Here is a 25,461-nt window from a genome sequence, read left to right as displayed (position 1 = left end):
AGGCAATGGAACAACTCAGCAGTGTACACATCTGACTTACAGCTATTCACAAACCAGCAGCACCCTCATGTTCTGCTCTCGGTGCAGAATAAGCAGGATTTGCTATGCAAATTTAACTCTGTACTAAAATCTTCCAGCTAAGTTAGGAAAATGTAATTTATTCATTACTATCAAGAAAGACAAAACGACGCTGCGAATTTAATCACAACATCTCACCTCTCACTGTGGGCTGCGACGAGATTCTTCTCAAATAAGAAGAGCGCTAATCCTCTGTCTGTGTTTGCAATACGAGCCAGAATATCTGCAATGAGACTCAGGGTTGCTGCAGGAGACTTTAACTCAGCCTGCAAAGCACAGAAAATAAACACACAAAATTACCAAGTGCTTCAGGAAAATTGGCACCTGCACAGATACTCAACACTGAAATAACACTTTTATCTTTCACAATAATGGAACTGAAGAAAAAACTACTACATTTCATAACCAAAGCCTCTGTAATTCCATTTTCTGGAAGGCTGAACGATGACAAGTCCTTACGCAGAGGACAGTTATGTTACTCTTAAGATGAGGAGTCTACATTTGAAAATTGTATGTTTTGATGAATTTTCTAAAAATTATTGCACTAAAAATGTAAAAGGAAAGTAGTTTACATGCCGTTTAAGCACCGGCACCGTTTCAAAAGTACCGGTTTGGTACTGGTATTGGATAAAACCTAAACGATACCCATCCCTATTTAGCAAACATGTGCTGGGCCTGACTGTTGTGTGTGTGATGTGATCAGTATGCTGCTGATTTGCATAAGCAAAAATGATGTAAATAGAAAACGCTGCTCCTAATGAATAAAAAACAGGAAATACAAGAAACTATGTGGTCTCTGAGTAGTATACTTAACAGCCACGGTGTGACTGATCCTGCACAGGTCCTTCATCCCGACAGCAGTCAGGCTGTACCACACCCAGACAGGAGAAGTACTGTTTAAAAATGCATGTACATTGTTATTGCGCTTTATGCACATATAAAAAAGTAAAATCTAGGTGTATTTTACTGTATATAGTAACCATGTGTGCATAGTACAGTATTTTTTCTATTTTTTTTTCTATTTTTGTTTTTTTCTATTATGTATCTTATTTACCTTTTCTTCCTGTCCCTTGTGCTGCTGTAACAAGGAAATTTCTCCAGTGTGGGATTAAATAAAGTCTATATCTCTGTAAAAACACGGCAGCAGACAGCACACAGTGATGAGGTCTGTTACTTTTCTTGAAACTCATAGCTTTATTTCACCCCTCCTGTACTCCTCGTGCTCCTTCATCAATTTCATCATCTTCTGGTGGTGCAAATCCCTCCTGGAAAAGATAAGATCAGTGTTCACTCAGATGTCTCTGTACCTCACTGAGGTGGTTTATTGCTTTACTGACAGGCTGATTTCTAATTTTGTGGTAATCTAACCAGATTTAGGTAAAGGCTGCAAAATGCTGTGATGGATTACAGAAAGGAGTAAAACGCAGCCATATTGAAGAATAATCATGAGATACGTACAGCAGGTTCTCAGTAACAGCTGGAATATGGGATTTTCCTCGTAATATTACAAACACACTTTAAATAAATGTATAATTCATTCTTGACTCTTTCTGACATGGGTCTTGTACCATGGAAAGGACAACCATCACCCACCTCCACTCCCTCGCTGGTCTCCACTCATAATGCACCTAACAAAGAGTACCAGAGTACTCTTGAGTTTGTCCCAGCACCTCACCCCTCCTGCCTCACACTTGCTAACTTCGGGGAGTGCTTGAAAAGCACTCACAGAGAACACAGAAGGTCTGTGATTTTATGCATCTTGTGGTTTAATTAGAGCCATTTTTGGAAGCAGTGACAAGCTGTCCTCTCTTTTGCTCTTGTGTCTTACTATTATTATGTCATAGAAGCAGCTGTAGTTTCAGATGTGTCAAAGGTCTATGCTCAGCCACTGTTAGCATCGTACCACATGCCTGAATCCAAAAGAACCGTGTCACAGTGATCAAACAAGGTAAACAAACTGGACTTTGCTCATGGCTACGATCAGCCTAAAATGTTTAAAATTCCACAATCAGGAATTCAAGGAATTATAATTGGCTCATTACCTGAAAACATGTGCATGACTGCAAGGAGTGTGGAGCATGTAACTCTGAACGCAGGCAGGTGAACATTTGGCTATTCAAATGTTCACCAACCTGCAGATGACATAAATATGTGATGCCTTCGGTAAAGTCAGGGGATAAGGAATTAATCTGAATACTGTGGGAAATAAATGTTCTAACAACCAATAAACATATCGTCTGATTTCTTGTAATATCTCAAGATATTTTATGAAAGCCTGAGACCAGTCCACCCCCCCCCACACACACCCCCAAATTACTGGTCTGTGCTGTAATTGCTGAATGTAAGTAAACACTTTGGCCTGTATTTACCTCTGTAGCATATAGGATGTCCATGACTTTACTTTTGCTCAAAACTGGGTTGTTTTCGTTCTCCTGGCAGATGAGTTCAATGTCTCTCAGCTTCCCAAAGTAGAAGTCCCTCTCCTTCTCCAGCTCGTCTACGGTCACCTTCAAATCGAGCAACTATGACCAGAAACAACCGTGGAAAAAAAACGATGAGGGAGGCAGCTGAAACAACAATGTTGTTCAACAATAAAAACAAAGAAACAGAAGACGCAAAAGAGAAGAAATGATATCATAACATGCTCACAAAGCTGCAGCGTTTTAAGGAAAAAAGCTACATATAAATTTTGTGTACTAATGTCCACAGTCAACTAACAGGATGTGAAGATTTCTTGAGCTGGTCACATCAGACCTTTTCAACGTTTTCAGCCTGACTTGTGTGACTCAGAAAAACATTCCAAAGTTAAATTGTTGTAACACTCTTACATTTTTCCCACCGACACAGTCCTGGTACAGAAACAAGGAACCAGCTCCAAGACTGGTTCCACTGCCACCTTTTTGTGCTGCCAAAAAGGTGGCAGCACAAACTTTCTATGTCCAAAGTTGAAACTATTGACGTGTGTAGCTATGAGAGGGAAACTGCAGAGTGACTTAAGAGATTTCCAACCAAAAGTACTCCTGGGTCTGTTAATGACTCTGTGTCACAGAGCAGATCAGCAGAACTGTGGCCTGGTTCTTAAAGAGTAGTAATCAGAATCCAGCACCAGTACTCACACTGAAAAAAGAAATCTGGGAAGCTTCCAAACCACTACCAACTTCATTAATGCTGAAGGGTTTGAGTAATTATGCAGTTTTGATGTGAGAGCTGGACAGGACCTCCGTTACAGGGTTTTCTTGAAAAGTTATCAGGGCAGCGGTACCTGCTGGTTGAGCTCTATGAGCGCAGTGATTCCTCCATTACGTGTCACAAGAGGGTTCCTGCGGATTGATGCTATCTGCCTCTGTGGGGTGGGGACATTCTTTGGTGCTGTCGGAGATGTTCTCATGGGGCCTATATGAAAGAAGCACATGTTTACATATCTATACATCTATTTAGTTTGTCAGCCCCTAAGTATGTCTGAGTATTTAGAGCAAAATCCTTCTTGATGTAAGTTTACTAATCAGGAGCTATTTATCTTGTTTGCTAATTTTGGTAAAAAGTACAATAAGATCCTTTTAATTCCCCAGAAAGTTACATTTTTACAAAACATCACATCTCTTAATGGCTCAATCCAGAGTGGTGTTTGTTCAGTAAATCTCATGAGAGCATTGAACACATACCATGCTAATTCACAATATTGACTGAGTAAATCAAAGAAAAGGAAACAGTAAACTTTTTTATTATAGCGTGTAGACACCACAAACTGCCATGAAACTATATTCTGCATGCATCGGTGAAACAGCATGACTGGTTAATGTGTTTCCTGTTTCACCTGGTAATTGGTTCTTTGTGGGCAGGGCTGGGACATAATCCTCCCATTTGTATTCAGGATACTTTAAAGGCCACATGATGTTCCACTTTGAGGTATATTACTGTCAGTTAGTACGTCTCTGTTTTTAATGCTGTGACTCACTACAAAATACCAAAACTCAGAGAACACGGGCTGCGCAGCTCTGATGTTTAACAGCTTTGAATCAGAACTCAAGTCCATACACTCACCTGCCACTTCATTAGGTATACCAGTTCAACTGCTCATTAAGTTCCAGAAGAATAAAACTCAGGTAATCACTGGACCAGTTTGAAACCCTTTATTGCCAGTTTATAGACATGAATAGGAAGAGAGGGGGAAAACCCCTATTATTCATAGCTTGACTGAGGGAACACTCAGAAACTGATTGTCACAACTAGGGTTGCCAACCGTCCAGTATTTAGAAACAAAAGTACACGTCCCATATTGAGCTAATAAGGGACGCACTTTGTCCCGTAATACAGTGAGAATCAAAAGTAGTCTATAAATGTTTATGGAATTAACGCTTTGTTTGAAAACATAATTCCCAGCCCCTCTCCTGCTTTGTGACCAATGAGCTGACAGCACACTTATGACAATTCGAGTATGACAATTCAGATTACCGCTCATCTCATTGGTCGAGGAAAGGTCGCTTGCGGAGAAAATACCAGAAGACAACAGATGACCACAACAAGAAGCATGGCCAACAGGGAAACAAACGCCGACACTGCGGTGCAAGTCTCGGACGACAGTACACCTAAAGCTGGGCAGGCACTGCGATTTTTTCTGTCATGTGCTCTGGACTGTGCTGATGTGTGAAAGGAGGACGTGGAAAACAGCTTATTATAAGTCTTTTAATCCACTCTTACTAATTAAGCAAGAGTCAGAAGTGAAGAAAACACCATAGAGCCTTGTTATGGCAGAGGTTTCTTCCTGTTAAAAGTGAGTTTTTCCTTCCCAAAGTGCTTGCTCATGTGATTGTTGGATCTACCTTACAATATAAAGCACCTTAAGGTGACTGTTGTTGTGATTTGGTGCTGTATAAGTAAAATTGAATTGAACTATGGAGGCATAATTCTACAAAATCCACCATGAAATAACATTATATGGTGTTTATTCACTCCTTTGTTTATTCACCCAATAAACAGAGGTTAAGGCATTTTCTTTTTTAGTTGCTTGTCTGTTGTGGCTTTGGTGACTTAAATGCAAGGGGGTGGGAGATGTGCGTCCATGATGATGATGATGGTTCTCCATTCTTTGTTTCTGTCTTACAGACAGTGATTCATAAGCATTTATGATTAGCGTCAATACTCCCAGTACTACTGCTTTGATAAGTGTTCATGACACAGATGTTACCACTAACCTTTCAAATGTTCTGAAAAATGCACAGTGTTTGTGAAATAATTGAAGTCCTTCTTTGTGCACCTGACAGATTTGTACGTGAGCTAATGCATTGATCCCCTCACCTCATTTGCTGAATCTTCGATCAGGAGCCTTCAGCTGCTGAGGGATGCTGGCATCAGGAAGAGAGAACCATGCAGCAGTGTAATATACAGGAAGAGCTGATTGGATCACACCAAGTGCAGCTCTGTCACAGGCGGTAGAATTAAGTATTTTTTCTTAAATTTTCTTTGACTTATGAGTTGCCTGTTTGCTTAGTGTTGTGTTGAGTATTATTTATTTGATGTAACTTTCAAATCAAACTGATTTAATCTTTGATTTTCATCAAATGACCATTTGACCTTGACCTTCATGGTTAGAGCCCAAGGTCAAAGTTGATCTTGAAAATGTTTTTTTTTTTCAAGAAACCACATTGATAATGTATCATATGAAAGGGCGTGGAGAGACTTCTTAATTTTTTTAATATGATACCTTATTACATCACAATAACGCCGTAATGCTTCACAAAATCACCCACTGAGTGAATATATCTGAAAATCTTAAGTTTTTATAGTTTATAGAAGCCAAAGATTTCAGCCAATTCAGCTCCAATCACATGGATAAAGAAAAGAAAATAGTAATAATCCTTTGAGGTCACAGATCAAAGGTCAGTTGCTATAAAAGCAGGCTGATACCAGCATGTTCTAATAAATACATCGTACAACATCAAAGTTTTAGTATAGCCCTTGGCCCTCAGGGGGGCGTTGTCGTCTCAGAGTGCTCTTGTTCTTTGTGTGTTAGGTCACCTTTTTTTTTGTTTAGCAGTTAGCTTGCAGTTATGCAAAGTTGCTTATTTGGCTTGAGTTTAGTTATGTTCATTTGCCCTCTTTTGCCCTGTATTGTGAGCTCATTTTGTATATTTTTGTGTGTTTTAGGATAAATAAACCCCTCTTCTCTCAAAGTCCTCACTTTGTCCTCATATCTAACCAGCTCGATCCACAGAGTTTTTGTAAAACTGGCCCCCAGACTTGTGCTTCAGATCTGTGGCCTCGGCAGTGTCTAAAAAACAGCTTAAAGCTCATCTCCTTAGACTTGCATTTGGTTAGTGTGTTTTTTTTTTTTTTAGGGGAGGGGTGCTTTTGAAAAGTGCTCATTTTAATTACTTACATGAGTACTTCTTTGATTTTCTTTGGCAAATTTATGACTCTAAAATGTGAGGCATAAATGCCAAATATTATGCTTCGTGAAACCCTCCACCCACTCATGCAGCCAGTCCAATGTATTTTAAAACCTTACCCTTACTCCACATAGAAAAAGCTGCTTTAATGTTGTTGCTTTTAATATTTCACTCTGAGAACAGGAAAAAGCGTGGTTTGAGTCATTAAACAATTCTAAGAAGTGTCACCACAAGAACCACAAGACCCTTACATGTATGAGTTGACTTGAAAAAGCTGGGGGTGCTTCTGCTTTGTAGTCGCAATGCTGACATTCATATCCCTGATCAGAGCATCTACTTTGAAATTGAGGTTTTATTAAGGTTTGGTGAAATGCAACAGTAAAACAGAGTGAGCTTAATCATTTCAGCTGTTTATTTGTGTTAGCTGTGCACAGATACAGACAGAAGAATAAAAAAAAAACATTGCATTGCAAAGGAAATAAAGGTAAGTTAATGCAGATTGGAAACAAAGCTGAAGTCAAAAGTAATGATTACTTGAGCTAAGTCTTCTCAGTCATTACTGCGATTTTTTTTTCAATGTTTATTCATACATCTAAAGTTAGTCATGCTCATTAACGTCAATAAGTGGAGCTCCATTCTCTGCATAAAAGAGCAGCTCCAACTCCTTTGACCTAAAGAGAGAAAAAAATAATTGTGGTGTAAAATCAGGGTTGCAGTATCATCGGTGTCATTGTAGTATTAAGGCATGTTTGCATGCTGAATTTGGTCTCAGTCTCAAACTTAACATCTAAAGTTAAAGTCGCTGCAAAGTGAATCATCTGACAAATGAAAGCATTTCGATGAACCCCTGGGAACTTACTTGCATGCTCCCATGTTGACACAGATGGTCCTCACATCATCAGTTGTTGTGAGTTCCTCAATTAATTCTCCAAGGTGGACCTTCACAAATTTGCGGCAGAGTGATTTTAAGAGTCCAATACCATCGCAGACAGAGAGCAACTTTGACTTCAGGCTCTGTGAAAGAGAAACTTGTATTGCTGCTCTGACTGAATAATGCCGTTAATTGTTGCTGGTACTCTATGAGACATTTTACCTCTGCAGTGGCGTTTGGTCCTGCAAGTTTCTTCACCTTGTTTAAAATCCACTTGCAAGCCCAGCACTTTCCTGGAAGCTGCAAATATAAGACACACCCATGCATGTTAGGTGTATTGGTGACTCTAATCAATAAGCTGTAGATGTGCGAGCGAATGGTCGTGTGTGTCTATGTGCCATCCCTGTGAGTGGCTACCCGATCACAGCGTACCCTCTTAATCTTACCCAGTATTAGCTGGGATAGTCTCCAGCCCCAGTGCAAAACTTGTTTGATAAGTCATTCAGGGAATTTATCCTACTTAGAGACATGTTTCAGTATATTCCGTGGATACACTGGTATACTCATTTCTTTGGCAAGCTCGTTAAATACCATGCAATGTTATGGTTTTGTTGGACTTAGTGTGTGGTTAACCTCAAAATATCAGCATAGTTGGGGTTTCAGAAGTCAGATATGTCCCCACATTGTGTTACAAATGAACAAAATTCATTTGTTTTTCTCATTTCTAATCCAATGATTGTTGTTGGCATAGAAATTAATTTGACATGAAAAAGCTTTTCACAAAGACTGCAAAGTGTGACTCCTGATATCTAAAGGTGGACTGATAAAGTGTAACCTAAGTTCTTTAATATTAACACTAACCCCACTTGCCCCCATCGAAATTCCCACGTCCACGTCCTCTTCATCATCGATGCTGACCTCTACGGTCCGTCCATGGACAGCACGGACTGCGATTCAAACAAACAGAAATACTTAATCACACTTTAAATCATAAAGAGAAGATTTGGCAGTTTCATACGGATTCTCATGCAAACCAATTTTTTCGTTACACACCTGAAAATGTTGCTACGAGGCACAGAAAGAGGAGGGAAGACGTTTCCATCGCAGCCACTGAGAGATAATGCTAGTATCTGTAGTTATGGCTGCTTTTAAACAGTTAAAGGTGCATGGGCTCTACACACACCTCATTGCAAGGCGTAAAATTCAAACCACATGTGAGAACACATTTTGCGTGGTTTGGGTGCCACGCTGTGAGAAAGTCACGCACCACCTCGCCCACCCACTAAAGAACAATTAGTGTGTTGTCCACATTTAGAACACAGTGATCCTTTTATGGCTTAAGGCTGTCACAGTGTCCCTGCCTCATTGTTAACACCCCTGAAAATCAATGACTGTATCATGCTATAAATTTATGTGTAAATCTTATTCTAAACCTTTAATATGCAGTTTATTGATCCACAAATATGTATTTCAGTTTTGTGGTCATATATAAACAAAAACCAACACTGATTTTGGACAGAGGTAATTGTAACTGTGCAGGCCTATTTTCTCAACCTGCCTATAAGTTAATAACTTCCTGGAAGGCAATGTGCGACCTTATAAGGGTCCAGTGAGGTGACTCAGTTTTGAAAATAGACTTTCACATTTCTGTCAGAGATCAGAGGTGAGAGAGAACTCTTAAAGTCAGAAGCTCAAAGAATTGCAGCATTTGCAGTACACAGGTTTACTAGCTGCTAATTCAAGCTCACTAGCTGCTTACTGATAGTAATAAGAGTAAAATCTGCACACCTCATTGCTTCTGTGCAACAGAGGTTTTGGAGAAGACAAGGCAACTTCCCAATGGAACCTGTGTGGATTAATTATATGTCAGACGTGAAATTATTATGTAGTTTTATTTGTTGCAAGTAAACAGGACACATTATGAGTAAAATAAGACTTTCTAATTCTAATCAATAGAGTCAATTGCTTTGTTAATAGCTTAGTAGTTACAGAAGACGGTCATGCTTTATGGTGATGACTAATTAGGCAATATGTTTCCAGTATGCACACTCAAAAGCAACTATTTTAATTTTCATCTAGTCTATAGTTGACAGAATATGAGTCTCATAATACGTATATGTATAAGAAAACCAATGACATCACAGTAAAAATATGTTTTTTTATTGGGAGGGAAAAAGCAAGAAAACATGAACACAGGCTTGTGTTATTAACACAAACAGTTGAAGCATCACAAGTTCTTCAGAACTTTATAAAAAGGTGGCCTTGCAGAGTTTCAGATTAGTGCAGATGGTCTTGGCAGACTTGCCGTTGGTCAAGGCGTCAATCAACTTGTTTTTTACTGTTTTCAAGATCTTTCTGCAGGCCGACTTTAGGAAATTGAATTTCAGTTTATTACAGGCACCATCCAACAGCCTCCTGATTTTGTCCTTCAAGTAAAAATATGTGAAAACAGTAAACAAGCAGCTTCAGTATAGGTTTCTTAAAGGTTAAATTAAAATAGCTTTAAATTATGTGTCCAACACTGAGACTATAGACGAAAAAAGTATGACAAAAACAGCAAATGCACAGCATTAATAAAACTTGACAATAATGTCTCTGCTGGCTTGTGGCATATATGTACAAAGCTACAGATGCGTCAAAAAATATTTGCCCCCTTCCCTTTTCTAGATTTTTGCATATTTGTCACACTTACATGTTTCAGATCATCAAACAAAGTTTTACATTAGACAAGGAGAACCCGAGTAAATACAAAATGCAGTTTTTAAATGATGATTTCATTAATTTAGGGGAAACAGCTGTCCAAACCTACCAGGTCCTGTGTGAAAAAATGATTTCCACTCTTGTTAAGTTATGATTTAATTGATTAACCACATTTTTGGAAAGCTGACTTCAATTTCATTAACCCAGCCCAGGCCTCATTACTGCCAGAAATCCTTACAGTAAGCTAAGAAAAAGTGTCAAAAGCAACACATCATGCAACGATGTAAAAGAATCAGCTCATTGACCTCTTTCAGTCTGAAAAGGGTTTCTAAGGCTTTGGGATTCCAATGAACTACAGGGAAAACCATTATCCACAAATGGAGAAAACCTGGAACAGCGGTGAACCTTCCCAGCCTACCAAAATTCCTCCAAAAGCACAGTACTGACTCCTCCAGGAGGTCACTAAGGAGCCCAGAAAACTTCAAAGGAAGTGTCGGCCTCACTTACCGTAGTTAAGGTCAGAGTTCATTATTCAATAATAAGAAAGACACAGGGCAAAACTGAGACCCATGCGCGAGTTCCAAGGTGAAAATCACTGCTGAGCAAAAAGATTACAAAAGCTCACCTCACATATTCCAAAAAACATCTTTATGATCAGTGGGCCCACTGACAAGATAAAAGCGGAACTTTTGAGAAGTCAGAGTCCCATTAAATCTGGCATGAAACTAACACACTATTTCATAAAAAGGCCATCATGGTCAAATACGGTGGCGGTGATATGACGGTCTGGGGCTGTGTTGCTGTTACAGGACCTGGACAGCTTATTGTAACTAATAGACCGATAAAGTCTTCTCTCTACCAAAAAAAAACCCGAAGGCGAATGTTTTAGTTCATGCCCCAAAGCTCAAGTGCACATGGTTTATGTGGCAGGATGGTCATTCAAAATTCAACAACAAGTTCACCTCTGAATGACTCACAAAACAAAACAAAAAAACACCCCAAAAAGCAAAATGAAGGTTTTGAAGTGGTCTAGTCAAAGTCTAAACCCATCAAATGCTTTAGCAGGACCTTAAAGAGGACATGAAATGCTAACACATAAAGGCTAATTTACACCACTATGCCCTGTTTTGAAAAACGGACATAGATACAACTGTCTGTGAAGCAGCTAATAGACTTACATTTGTTTATGTTAGCTAACTAGTGACAGAATCCATAACTATAGGAGGAAAAGAGACAATAAAACTTAAAAAAATCAGTTTAAGGGGATCACATTTGTGCTGCCCCTGACTGCACTGTATATAACTTCCTATTATCTAAAAATCCCCTCCCAAATGTCAAACCCCAGAGGGCTATTTCTGTGTCAGTGTCACATTTATGTGCTGAAGAAGACTTTTCTACACATTTAAATAATTTCCTATACCCTACCACTTCAATCCAATAACAGCTTGATATGCTGGTATTTTATTGGCAGCACTGTCAGGTTCTTTATGTGGAATTTCTGAAAAATTACAAGAAATTCTGAGAGGTTATTACAGCAGTACTGTTCACCATATATTACAGTCATTACCTTTGATTTATCACTTCCAATCTGCTTCTGCACTCTGGACACAATAGTCATGCAAGTATGGCAGGAGCCTGGAAAAACTTCATCCCACAGAATCTGAGATAAAAGTTTTGGTAAAAAGTTTTCAATTTGCACAAAATAACAAAATAAGCTTCTCTACAAGGGAAACTTTGTCAAATTTTAGCTTTCTCACCTCCTCTTTGTTGTGGTCACCTTTCTTTTTTTCATGCTGTGGAAAATGCTCCTCCTTAGTTTGGTCCTTCAGAGTCTTCAACGACGCAACAAAAGCTAAGAAATAAAGCATGCTTTAGAAAAGTAGTTCAGTTATCTTAAAGGTGGAGTAAATATTGCTACTTTTTTACTTGTGGAGAGCAGGAGAAGGCCGATGGTGATGGCAGGACTCATGGTTTTCCACGCTGTCAGATTTGTGCTGTTTTCTGGGCCTTTTATACTTCTCTGCGGCTTATTCAGTTTACTTCTCAAAAAAAAATCAGCACTTATTTTACCACATAGTGACCCTTAAACAGCATTTTTAAAATTTGCAGAATAAAGTGTTTTTTAAACAGCATTAACTGTCAGTTGAAATACAACCCCAACTCTAACAAGGTTGGGATTCTGTGAAAAAAGGAAATCAAAAGAGAATTCATTGATTTGCACATCTAGTAAATAAAATAATTTGCATTGTAAAACATAAAAAACATACCAAATGTTTAAACTGATACATTGTAACCTTTCGAGTAAAATATTGGTTCATGTTGAATTTGATTTCAGCCACATATCTTAAACAAGTTAGGACAGGGGCAAAAAAAAAGCTGGAAAAGTAAGCGGTTGTCAAAGGAAACAGCTGGAAGAACATTTTGCAAATGATTAAACCAGCTGGCTTTATTTAGTATAAAAAAGCGTGTCACGGAGAGGCAAAGGTTTTACAAGTAAAGATGGGCCAAGGTTCACTGATCTGCAAAAAAACCCTGCGAAGTGTGGAATAATTTACAAACAATATTCTTGAGGTTGTCTTGAAAGCTTCCTGAAAACCTTCAGTTGATTCAAAATCCTGCAGTGAGAATACTGACAGGGACTAGAAAGAGAGAGGCATATCATCACTGATCAGGCACAATTATATGAGCACTGACAAAAAAGAAGTTTAGAATTATTTTACGGGGAAAGTGGTTTTTTTTGTCCTCAGAGTTGATGTTAGGAGCATAAAAAAATATAAGAGCAAGCGTAAGGATTTAAGCAAGTATGACAAGGGTCAAATTGTGATACTGGCTGTAGCTCAGGTGGTAGAGCAGGTCACCTGGACAAGATACTAACTGCATGTTTATTTCTGATTTATCCATAGTAGTATGAATGTGTGTGAATGTTAGTCATAGGAGGCCCTAAAGTGGCTCAAATTCCCAAAAAGGTCAGTGCTTGCTGTAGTTATGGATGAGGGTCGCCTGGTCTACTGAATCTTTTCATTTACATCACATGGATGGCTGGGTGTATGTGCGTAGCTTCCCTGGGGAACATGAGCACCAGGATCTACTTTTGTGTGCTGTGGTTATTTATGCTCCCCTGGTTTGACTTGCACCTTATCGTGGGTGCGCATGAAGAGGTGAAAAACATGCACAAATTTGATAGCTCTTCTTACATTTCTTGTCTTGGCAGCCCATTCTCCCACTGGTAAGCTGCAGCTTTGAGCTAATGTTAAAAGCATATAAGTGCATGGTCTAGCAGCTCCTTTATTTTATGTTTTTAATCAATGCAAAATGTAAAATGCAATGTAAAAATAAAGGAAAAATAGCTTCTTAATGATGTGAACCGCATCTCTGTCTGATAACTTGTTCTTAGTGACTGGTATATTTTTGAAGTAAATATTGCAAGGGCAGTGTTATCAGATTTTACTTCAGATCTACATTTTAAAGATCTTACCGGCCCTGTCCACCACCACTATGCTTTTTGTGGCTCTCACACCACAAGTTTTCACATTTTGACCACGTGTATATTTTGAGGTTCCGTCAATATTCGTATCTGTATGTGTTTTTGTGTGAGAATATGTGCAAAATGGTGCAATGTGAAAGAATTGTGCAGGCACCTTTTCTCATTTTACCTGTAAGTTAGTAACGTCCTGACATTATAATGGCAATCTCAATCCCCACACTACAGGGCTGTTGGGCCTCTCACACCGCATGCCACTTTTGATATTTCGCCAAATGTATGGTTTGAGTCTTCCATTGTGTATTTCAATTTTGAAGATATATTTGCTAGTGAGCTTTCTATAGTTTTAACAGCTGAAAAGGAAACGCAGACCAACACCTTCTTGCTTCGAACGCTTACGTGTTGTACATTCTCGCTTTCAAGAGCACAGTCAGCAACATTGTAAAAAGAAAAAAAATGCTGCTGACAGTTGCTGACATGTGTCATAGAGTATAGAGAGTATGTGTGAAAGTTCACAATCTGACAGAATTGCAAAATTGAAAAACAACTTAAAAATGGACATACCTGCATGAAATCCTATCATGTTCTTCTAAAACTGCAAAGAGAATATGGGAATGTGTGGCAAACACCGAAAACGCAAGGTTAATGACTCTTTAGCTTTTACACACTGCTGAGCAGGTAGTGCAGAGCCTGTACAAACAGTGAGGGGGAAATTAAGCAGTCAAGTTGTGGGCCGGCAGGTGCTGTGCATGAAAATATCAGTAAAGACATGAGGTTGGTCAGGTGGGAATAAACTAAGGCTGCTTAAGGTCATCCCCTCTTGTAGGTGCTGTTATGAATCTATTTCAGCTGAAATAGAACAAGATACACCCCAGTTAGGTCACCAGTCTGTCACACATAAGTGGATGAAAATGGATTGATAAAAATATCCAAAAGGACATTCAAGATGATTCACTAAAATAAAAGTATTACCAAATGAACAGTGGTTCATTTCCAACGTCCTATTGGAGAACACATCCGTGAAAGAGTCAGTTTCACACATGCCGCCACAAAGGCACCACTTACAACTGGGGAAATTTCCTGCGGGTTTTTAAAGCCAAGTTGTTCTGAGTGGCAGATAGCTTTGAACAAATTTCATGCATGCAATGGCGAGGCTCTTCTTGAAACAAAGGAAGTGCAGAAAACAGTTTTCTTAAAGTAGATATGAAACACTGCATTTTTAAGGGCTAATTTACTCAATGGACACCTACTATAAAACACTCATAGATTTACTGTGAAGCTTTGATTTCAAGATTTGAGATTCAAAGTGTTTATTGTCATGTGTACAGAAGAAATAGCATTTCTCTGTGCAATGAAATTATTCCTTTGCTGTCCATACACAAATGCCAAGTTAGGTAAGGGTTAAAGGAACAAGATATATAAGGATAAAAATAAGGATAAAAATTAATGAAAGATAATTAAATAAGTACAAAAATAAGTAAGTGAAGACAAGTGAGGTATGCAGATGTACAAAGGAGCTTAATGTGCAAAATGAACTTAGTGTGCAAAGTGTCCTGATGTGCAAATTGCAGCTGAGGTAGGTCAGCCGTTCAGGAGTCTGATAGCAGTGGGGAAGAAGGAGTTGTTGAGTTGTGAATTTCTGGATTGGAACAGTGCGTGTTGAGCGTGTGTGGGGTCTTTGAGGATGGAGGCAGCTCTCCTCTGGACTCTGTGATGGTATGCTCTGCAGAGAGGGCAGCGGACTCCTGGTGATCTTCTCCGCAGTCATCACTCTCTGCAGGCGTTTGCGGTCCGTAGCAGTAGTGCTGCCGTTCCATGCAGTGATGCAGCTGGTCAATGTGCTCTCCACAGTGCAGCTGTAGAAGCTGCTGAGGATCTTGGTCGACATACCAAATTTCCTCAGCCTCCTCAGGAAATGCAGCCGCTGCTGAGCCTTCTTGACCAGCTGTTTGGTGTCCAGGTGAGGTCCTCACTGAGACCCACCACAGTCGTGTCATCGGTTGCTGCACAGTTATGAGTCAGCAGAGTGAACAGCAGTGGGTTGAGCACACAGCCCTGAGGGGCTCCAGTGCTCAGTGTGGTGTGTGGTGTATACTCTGTCGCAGGGCTAAAACAGAGACTGGCAACTCATCCATACATGTGTAACCAGTATGAGGCTTTTATTGCGTTACCCTTACCCCAGATAGAAAAGGGGTGTTTTTGTTCATTTACTTTTAATATTCCCCACTGAAAACAGAAAATAGAGGTCTGACTTTCTTTACACCATTAAAAATTCTAAGAAGTGCCACCAGAAGAATCACTAAAAATGTATGTGCATGACTTGACTCAGCAAAAGCTGTGGTGCTCCTGCTTCATAGTGACAGTTCGAACATTCATATCTTTGATAACAATGGCTGCTCTGAACTTGAAGTTTCATTTAGATTTGGCAAACACAAAAAAACAGAGTCAGTGAAATGATTTAATCTGTTTATTTTTTAAGCTCTGCATAGATAGAAGAATGGAAAATGCAGCCATTGTAAAGGAAATAAAGGTAAGCTGTTTTGAAGGATAAAAGTGATGATACTTTAAAGTGTGGGAGCTAGCTCTTGTCAATTATTTTTGGAATAAAGTTTGATGGGTTTTTTTTCATGCATGTAAGGTCATTGAAACTCCTTAATTTCAGTGTCTGGACCTCCCTCCTTTGGATAAAAGAACAGGTCCACTTCCCTTGGCCTAAAGAGGGAAAATTGGAAAAACAGAAACACATACGTTTAAATATAATGAGTTATGATAAAAACTATATTTCATTGTTTTATTGTAATCATCATTAAAGTATCAAGGGTGTGAACCCTGATTTAAACCATATGGTTTCAGGTCAGTAAGACAAAATAGTGGGAACTTAAAGTCGCTACAAAGTGACTAATCCCAATAATCTGAAAAATGAAAGCATTTAGATGAACCACTGCGAACTTACTTGCATGCTCCCATGTTGACACAGATGGTCGTGAGTTCCTCAATCAATTCTTCCAGGTGCACCTTCACAAATTTGCGGCACAAAGATTTTAAGAGTCCAATTTCATCGCAGATAGAGAGCAACTTTGACTTCAGGCTCTGTGAAAGTAAAACTTGCATTACTGTTCTGACTGAATGATGCCGTTAACTGCTGATGAGACATTTTACCTCTGCAGTGGCGTTTGGTCCTGCAAATTTCTTCACCTTGTTTAAAATCCACTTGCAAGCCCAGCACTTTCCTGGAAGCTGCAAATATAAGACACACCCATGCATGTTAGGTTTATTGGTGACGTTAATTTTAGTAGTACTTTTTCCAGGTTGGAATCATTAAACAACATATATCTTTCAATTTCGGCACCATGGTGAAAAAGGCATGGATGTGAGAGTGAATGTTTCTGTGTTTCTGTCTCTGTGGCATTCACGTGATGATGATGATGATGATTGGCTGTCTGACCACAGTGTACCCTGCATCTCTGTGATGGACCAAGCAATGAAGAAAACTTAGGCACAGATTAAAGTCCAAAAAAATGATTTTTTTATTTAACCCAAAAAACATAATTGGTTAACTCATGCAAAAAGACTCAAAATCTTGGGCACATAAAAGAGGTCAAAATAACAAAACTCTACTCAAAGTTGACACCACAACTGATAACCCAAACAAACTGACCAAGACAAAGGGGAAACTTAAATAGTGGCTGATCAGCCCACAAAAACAGGAGAAGGGGTAAAACACACAAAACCTAACTAAACCAAACATAATGAACTCCAATTCCCCCCCATGGTCCTGAGTTATGGCGTGAACCAATTTGTAGTCTTCCTTTAAAGCTCGCTCCGCCCCTTTTCTGCCTCTTGGCTCCTTAATCAAGGGACTGGAACAGCTGGAACTAAGGTAACTCAGAAAACAAAAAATTAATCATGCATAACAGTGTAAACTAAAATGTGCGCACTTATTTTAGAATGCAGTGTTATGTGGATATGTGGATTAACTCTAAACCAAAACCAGTTATTTATTGTCCTGTAAATTAATTCCTATATTTAAAGAAAGAAATGTGAATGCAAGGTTACTTATAAGCCTCTACACTAACATGGCGATATTACCACTGTGTGGCTGTAAGTGCAGCCATCACAATCTCCATCCCAAGTGCAAAAGTAGTTTGATAAGTCACTGAGACAATGGACCCTACTTGCTGATACTATTATTAATATATTTATTCTTTGTTTCTCTTTCTCTGTTACTAAGTTCACTTTTAAATTCACTGTATTCACTTGTGCCAGGGATCTTTTTTTTTACTTAGGTAAACTCTGAATACTTCTACCATTACTGATCATAAGTCGTATTTTTTGTTTAGTCATGTGAGGATGAACATCACATGTGCATTGGGGACTGCAGTCTCAGATAAACTGCACACCACAGGACCCACCCTTTATCTGGTAGATTAAGATAGCTTAATAATCTGGAGTGAAAGATCAACGAAAAGTTCCTCACATGGTGAACTCCCTCACTTGTAGTCATTTCTTCTGACCTGGCTGATGCTGCCTCCCCCTCTCTCATCTCTGTCCTCATTTTTCTGAACATTTGCCTCTGATCATCTGCAGAGTGTTGCAGGGCACGAAGCATCTCTTCTTTCCACTTGCCACTCTGATGAAGCTGCTGCTGATGGGATATACAGTGCATCTTTTTCTAAATGATTATAAAACTGATCATTAATGACAGGGAATGTGGGTGTTTTTTAAGGAATAAATACGTTTTTGTCAACAGGAAAATTAGCATAATGTATTTGCATTCCTGCTCTGAAGATTCCCAAACAGCTTTCCTTGGGACTGAAAGGCTGGAGAGTGAGTGGGTCATAGTATCATTTTGTGTTTGGTGGTTAAATCTCTACAGGGGTTGCTTACTTTAATTCTCCTCGTAGTCCTAACATGCCCTGGACAGCATTGTGGGAAGTGCAGCCTCTGATGATGCAGGATAACGCACCATGTCATGAATCTCAAACTGGTTTATTAAACATGACAATGAGTTCATTGTATTGGAAGTCACAGTCATCAGATCTCAATCACACAGATAGATATGCTGCTAACATATCTGCAGCAGTCACCCCCAATATGGACAAATCTCTGAGAAATGTTTCCAGCACCTTGTTGAATCTCTGTCACAAAGTGTGAAGACAGTTCTGAAAGCAAGTGTGCTCCAACCTTTTACTACAGCACTATAACTAACTTCAATGAGCTGAACTGAACAGCGAGTTCTTTACTTGTTCTTACACACTGATCATTTATTAACCTGATGTTTGTTTTAAAGCTAGTTAGCTCTAAGCAAAGTAAAATGATGCTACTGTTGATGAGCACAGTGAGGTAATCTTTAGTTTGAGCTACACAAAACTTATCTACGATCGAGACTTTGCATAGAATGTGGGTTCTGTTTTTTTTCTCTGGTTAGACACTTGACCCATGATCGGTTATTTATTTTTAGTTTTTTCATGCAAAGTTATTTGCTGGCGAAATGTTCAAGAACGACACAGACAGCTCACTAAGTCATCATTTTCACTGACACATGCCACACCAAGAAGAAATAATGGTCTTTGGCTGAGGATATTAGCAGCACACACCAGCATCCTGTTATGGTGAAGCCTGATGGGCTGAATGAATTAATGAATGCTTTTCCTCTTAATATTTAAATGATCATTACATGGATTTCTTTACAGGATTAAAGGTTTCAACAAAGTCCCCCCTGAAGAATTGTTTAAAATTTATGCGCATGACTTTATTGAAGTGCTGCTGCTTCATAGCGACAGTGCTGGCATTCATATCTCTGATCAGAGTGGCTACTCTGAAGTTTGGTTTGGAAAACAACAACAATAACAACAACAAAACAGAGTCAATGTGATGATTTCAGCGGTTTATTTGTGATACCAGTGCATAGATGCAGATAAAGAAATTGAACGTATGGCATTGCAAAGGAAATAAAGGTAAATTGATGCCGTTTGAAAAGAAAGCAGAAGAAGAAACTAATTGGTTAATTATTGGCAAATGCGACTGGGATGACTTGTTGATTGTTTTTTCCAAAGCCGTTGTGGATTGTATTCGTGCAGATGAAGTCAGTGAAACTCCTTAACGTCAATGCGTGGAGCTCCCTTCTCTGGATAAAAAAACAGGTCCACCTCCTTTGGGCTAAAGAGAGCAAATCAAAACAAACAGAAACATTAAAAACATATAATGAGCTATTACAGATAATATTAGGGTATGTTTGCATGTTGAAGCTAGCCTATGTATTTAGCATTTATCAAGTTAAAGTTGTAACAAAGTGAAGTAAACACTGCTGAGACATTTCTGAAAATGAACTGTAACCCACTTTAATATAATCTAATGTGAATTGTATTTTGCACTCATAAATAACATTGCTGTTGTTATTTTGCACGCTTCTATTTGGTGTATTGTCCCTTTATCAAATTTACCAGAGACAGCCACTCGCTGGTGGAAGTAGAGGGGGGGAGAACGCACGAACGTACGAGCCTGTGAGTGAAGAGAGACTACCGAGCACGTTGGGAACAGATGCCTTTTTAAAATTTTTATTTTAATGTGATTGTGTCCAGCTTCGGTCCTTGTGGATAACATCTACTGTGAGTCTGAATGAGGATTTGGCCAAGTTGTGCCGCGTGGAGACCCTAGCGTTGAAAACCCGACGCTGTTAACCTGAGACTGTTGGATCAACTCACGTCCCAGAGATAAGGAAATGATTCACACTTCTGGTAGCACTTCACTTTAAGGACTCAAGCCAACATTTGATTTTACACATGTGATCCCCAAATAGCGCGCATAAGAGTGGTCAGTTTTCCGGGTTATTTATAAAAGCTGTGCTATTTTTTTTTTTTTCATCCAGACGCCTTCAAATTTAAGAGCAAAATACCTTAACCTCCCCTTTCCGGCGTGAAATATCAGCGCAAAGATTAGTAGATTTCATGTCGCAAACGTTATTAAATCTGTTTGTGCACTTAATTTAAATATTCTCCTCCCAAAACTATCTGAAATGCATATGCAACACGGTCAGCTGCAAAAGTCTTTTTCTCTAAGAAGTTCACACCTGTTGGAGGCAATCTTGTCACTGCGCTCTCTTTGAAAGTATCGACAGTAACGCTTTCATTGTAATTGTATTGGTAACCCACTGAAGTGCTACTGAACGTTCCCAACCAGTCATTCTGCAAGTGTAGCAGACAGAAGAAATCTAGATTAACCGCAAAGAAGCTGATGATGGTTAGCATGTGTTACAGGCATGGCCCTTTAAGGATGAAGCCTGATGGGAAATGTATTCGGGATGTGTGTAGCGGGACTGCCTGGTGGGTGTGTGTAGAGAGAGAGCGGAGAAGGGGAAAAAAGTAACGGTTAGCTACAGAAGAGACGAAAAGAAAATAAATAAAAGGAATATAATAACTCCCTCGACAGCCAGAGTTGTGTCGGCGATGCTCGCTGTGAGTAAACCTTCAGCCCACTGTACGCGGTGTTCGTGCCTTGGAGAAGAAATAAAGTTCGGTGAAGCAGTTTCCTACGCCTCCTTCGATCTTTTTGCTAGCGGAGTTGACCTGTATAGTAAGCTGTTGCCGGCTACGCGTCAGTTACGGAACCTTCAAGTAACTGCCAGAGATTTCCGCGGATCTGGCGCGGTAACACATGACAGAAAAACCTGAACTGGACACGGAGAGATATTTATTTATTCTGGGACTTAGATGCATAGATTATTTTGCATGGATATTTCTGTGTCTTCTATTTCCCATAAACAAGCCAGCACTTCAAAATTCACGCTGGTCTGTTTTTTTTAGGGCTCCTACTTATAAACTGCTACTTTGGTCCCATAGCTATCTCTAAAATTCTGCAATGCTGCAGAAACCATTCAGATCAACCCTGATTTAAACTATGTGGTTTCAGATCAACAAGACAAAATAGTGGGAACTTACTTGCATGCTCCCGTGTTGACACAGATGGTCCTCACATCATCAGTTGTCGTGAGTTCCTCGATCAATTCTTCCAGGTGCACCTTCACAAATTTGCGGCACAAAGGTTTTAAGAGTCCAATTTCATCGCAGATAGAGAGCAACTTTGACTTCAGGCTCTGTGAAAGTAAAACTTGCATTACTGTTCTGACTGAATGATGCCGTTAACTGCTGCAGGTACTCTATCAGACATTTTACCTCTGCAGTGGCGTTTGGTCCTGCAAATTTCTTCATCTTGTTTAAAATCCACTTGCAAGCCCAGCACTTTCCTGGAAGCTGCAAATATAAGACACACCCATGCATGTTAGGGTTATTGGTGACTCCAAATAAGACGTTAATTATAGTAGTACTTTTTCCAGGTTGGAATCATTAAACAACATATATCTTTCAATTTCGGCACCATGGTGAAAAAAAAATCAGTTCAAAGGAATCCTTAAAAAAAAAAAAAATTCCCGGATATTCATGCCGAAGATGAGTGTATCCAAACCTCTGACCACAACTGTATCTGTATATTTGTGATATACTGTATGTGTACTGCTGTTTATTAATAATAATGATGTATAAAAATATAAAATACGTTTTTAATAAAGGCATGGATGTGAGAGTGAATGTTTCTCTGTGTCTCTGTGGCATTCACATGATGATGATGATTGGCTGTCTGACCAGTGTACCCTGCATCTCCATCCCAAGTGCAAAAGTAGTTTGATAAGTCACTGAGACAATGGACCCTACTTGGTGAAACTATTATTAATATATTTATTCTTTGTTTCTCTTTCTCTTTTACTAAGTTCACTTTTAAATTCACTGTATTCACTTGTGCCAGGAATCTTTTTTTTTTACTTAGGTAAACTCTGAATACTTCTACCATTACTGATCATAAGTCTTATTTTTTGTTTAGTCAGGTTGACTTAGAAATTAAGTTGAAATGAAAAAGTTCAGATTTTTCACTGAGACCGCGAAGTGCCACCCCTGATATTCAAAGTGCAAGCTCAGTTCTTTAAAGCGGTAACATTAACCACTTGCCCCCATCGAAACTTCGATGTCCACGTCCTCTTCATCATCGATGCTGACCTCTAAGGTCCGTCCATGGACAGCACGGACTGCGATTCAAACAAGTAGAAATGCCAAATTACAATTTAAGTCATAAAGACACATCGGTGATTTTGCAGTTTCATATCCACTCTCATGCAAACAAGTGTTAAGGTACACACCTGAAAATGCTGCCACAAGGCACAGAAGGAGGAGTGAAGATGTTTCCATCGCAGCCAGTGAGAGATGATGCCTGAGTATCTGTGGTTGTAGATGCTTTTATATAGGAAAAGGTGTATGGGTTGCACATGTACATTTCTGAAATTCAAACCCAGTTACCACAGAGCAGAAAATATACACATCACCGCAACAACCTACATATTTGGATTTGTCTTTTTTAGTCAGTCAGTGCACTCCCTTATTAACATAAAAGGCAATGGCATCTTGGGGCAATATTTTATCTCTTATTTGAATATTAATGTTTATATGACCATCTTTATCGAGTTTATTTAGTTAAGTTTTGCAAAATCTAATAACAGCTAGTGTGTTGTCCACATTTAGAGTAGGGCGATGCTTTTATGCACAATGTTCTCACATCACTTTAGAGGTTTTTGTGACTGGTTAACAGTAGAATTTCAGAGAAAACTGATTATAAATTTACTATAATATAATATATAGATGTGGTATTGTTAGTGCTTTTTGACTTGTATTTCACAGTGTTTCTGATTTATTGATAAAGCCCCTGCCATGTAGCCACTGATCAATGGTATATATTATATATATGTAATTTTACCCATAACTGATCCATGAATGTGGGTTTAGATATTTGCCAGTTTTGCAGTCATATAAAATAAATAAATAAATCCAACACTGATGTGTACAGGGGTAATCATAACTGTGTGCATACATATTCTCATCTTGCCTCTAAATGAATAACTTCCTCCAACGTAATGTTTGACGTTATAAAGGTATTTGTGTCCGGTGTGGTGACTCAAAGCTGCCCAAGTGGACTTTCGAAATTTCTGTCAGTGATCAAAGGTGAGAAAGAACAAGGGTTCATTAGCAGCTTGTTGATAGGAAGAAAGGAAGTGTATGAAAAAAGTATCCATACCTCAATTTTCTTAGCAAGAAGAAGAGGAGTCAACTTCCAGATGGAACCTGTGTGGGTTAATGACCTTTATTCAAAGTTATGTCCAAGCATACGCATAGGAAAATTAATGACATCGCAGAAATAAAAACCAATTTTGCAATGATAAATAGAAAGTAACTATACTGTCCTGTTTCTGATGGATGCAAAGGGCTGATTTAGTGTCATTATCTCAGATGTTTCTGTCTGTTTGGACTGGCTGTTAAATTGAGTTGATAAAGAATGTATCTTGCACACCCACAGAGACTGCTGCGGCTGCTGCACCTGCAAACATTCGTTTGTCTGTGGTAGGTTGCATAAGATTCACTCCCTGTGAATCAAGTTCCAGCTTCAGTTTTAAAATGTAATGTGCAAACACAATATGTACACATAGCTCACCACTGACTACCTAAAATGAACAACTGCTGCATGTTGCTTACACAGCATGCATCTGTAATTCCCCACTAACACAACAGCATCCCACGGCACTGCAGAATGAATAAATGACTCAAAGATGGTCAAATAGTCATACAACTTGTGGAGAACTTTCATCAGTCAAAGGTCCGCAAACAGTTTGGGCCCCATGAGAGTAGCGTAAGTGCTAGTAGATTTGTTTTAGGGGTGGAAATGCTCAATATGCAGATGTCCAACTAAACTGTGCGACGATGAAATGCTTACAGAGTTTCAGATTAGCACATATGGTCCGGGCAGAGTGGTTGTTTGTTAAGACATTGATCAACTTGATTTTTTACCGTTTTTAAGATCCTTCATTAGCCCAGCTTCAGAAGTCTGCCACTCGCTGGCACATTAAAGGCCTCCTCATTTTGTTCTTTAAGTAAATACATTTAAAATAGTAAATTAGCAGATTCACTATGGGTTTCTTCAAGGTTACGCCAAAATAACTTATTTATTTGCATGTATATAAACTGTAAAACAACAAAACTATAGAAGTGATAAAGCAGAAAGTAAAAGCACTACTGACTTGTGGCATATTTACTGAGATTTACAGGAATTATGAGAGATGGATTTCTCCAAAATAATTTTATTTATACAAACAAGATACAGTAAAATAAATGAAATCATCATTTAAAAACTGTATTTTGTATTTACTTTGTTTTTTTTGTCTAATATTAATATTAATTCGTGATTAAACCCTCAGAAACCCTCCAATGGGCCGGAATTAAAGGAATTCTGCAAAGATGAGTGGGTCAGTTATCACAAATACTTGATTGCAGGTCTTGTTGAAGAACTGGTTATTAGGTTTAGGGGGCAATTAATTTTTCACATCAGACGTAGGCATACCTGAGTTTCAGGATATGAACTGATGATTGTCCAGGTCCTGAACCAACAAAGCAGCCCCAGTCTATTACACTACCACCACCATGTATGATGTTCTTTTTAAGAAATAGTGTGTTAGTTTTATGCCGGATGTAGCCAAATTTAAACCTTCCAGAAAATTCAGCTTTTGTCTTTTCACTATTTCTTTTTGTTGAATCATAAAGTCTGACCTCAGCTGAGTCAAGTGAGGCCTGCAGTTCTTTAGATGTTGTTCTGGGTTCTTCATTGACCTCCCGGATGAGTCATTGGTACATTCTTGGAGTAATTTTGGTAGGCCAGCCACTCCTGGGAAGTTTTCTCACCTCTTTTCCCATTTGTGGATAACAGTTCTCTCTGTAGTTCACCAGAGTCCCAAAGCCATAGAAATAGTAACTTGTTCCAGACTTATAGATATTGATGACTTTGTTGTTTCTTAGTAATTTCTTTAGATCACATCATGTGTGGCTTTTTGAGATCTTTTAGCCTGCTTTACTTGCATA

At 38.9% G+C, this 25,461-nt stretch overlaps 3 protein-coding genes across 3 annotated transcripts; all 3 read right to left on the bottom strand.

Moving 5' to 3' along the window:
• Window positions 1–6,853: 6,853 nt before the first annotated feature.
• On the bottom strand, window positions 6,854–8,547 carry LOC145422410 (antimicrobial peptide NK-lysin-like). Its single transcript, XM_080293763.1, has 5 exons — window positions 8,389–8,547; window positions 8,197–8,282; window positions 7,558–7,635; window positions 7,324–7,478; window positions 6,854–7,135 (listed from the first exon to the last, which is right to left on the bottom strand). The coding sequence occupies exons 1-5, from the start codon at window positions 8,435–8,437 to the stop codon at window positions 7,063–7,065; spliced, it is 441 nt and encodes a 146-aa protein (XP_080149889.1). The 5' UTR covers window positions 8,438–8,547; the 3' UTR covers window positions 6,854–7,062.
• Window positions 8,548–9,473: 926 nt separating this feature from the next.
• On the bottom strand, window positions 9,474–12,041 carry gnly (granulysin). The gene is made up of 4 exons (XM_026152833.2): window positions 11,962–12,041; window positions 11,793–11,887; window positions 11,603–11,695; window positions 9,474–9,761 (listed from the first exon to the last, which is right to left on the bottom strand). Exons 1-4 carry the CDS (start codon window positions 12,002–12,004, stop codon window positions 9,582–9,584), a joined length of 411 nt encoding a protein of 136 aa, XP_026008618.1. The 5' UTR covers window positions 12,005–12,041; the 3' UTR covers window positions 9,474–9,581.
• Window positions 12,042–19,388: 7,347 nt separating this feature from the next.
• LOC145422590 (antimicrobial peptide NK-lysin-like) lies at window positions 19,389–22,808 on the bottom strand. The gene is made up of 5 exons (XM_080294132.1): window positions 22,701–22,808; window positions 22,513–22,589; window positions 21,688–21,765; window positions 21,454–21,608; window positions 19,389–19,675 (listed from the first exon to the last, which is right to left on the bottom strand). Exons 1-5 carry the CDS (start codon window positions 22,747–22,749, stop codon window positions 19,603–19,605), a joined length of 432 nt encoding a protein of 143 aa, XP_080150258.1. The 5' UTR covers window positions 22,750–22,808; the 3' UTR covers window positions 19,389–19,602.
• Window positions 22,809–25,461: the final 2,653 nt, after the last annotated feature.

Source organism: Astatotilapia calliptera, chromosome 19 (assembly GCF_964374335.1).
Source record: "Astatotilapia calliptera chromosome 19, fAstCal68.1, whole genome shotgun sequence".
Lineage (NCBI taxonomy): Eukaryota > Metazoa > Chordata > Actinopteri > Cichliformes > Cichlidae > Astatotilapia > Astatotilapia calliptera.
Note: the sequence above shows the minus strand (reverse complement) of the source record. Positions and strands in the feature narration are given on the sequence as shown.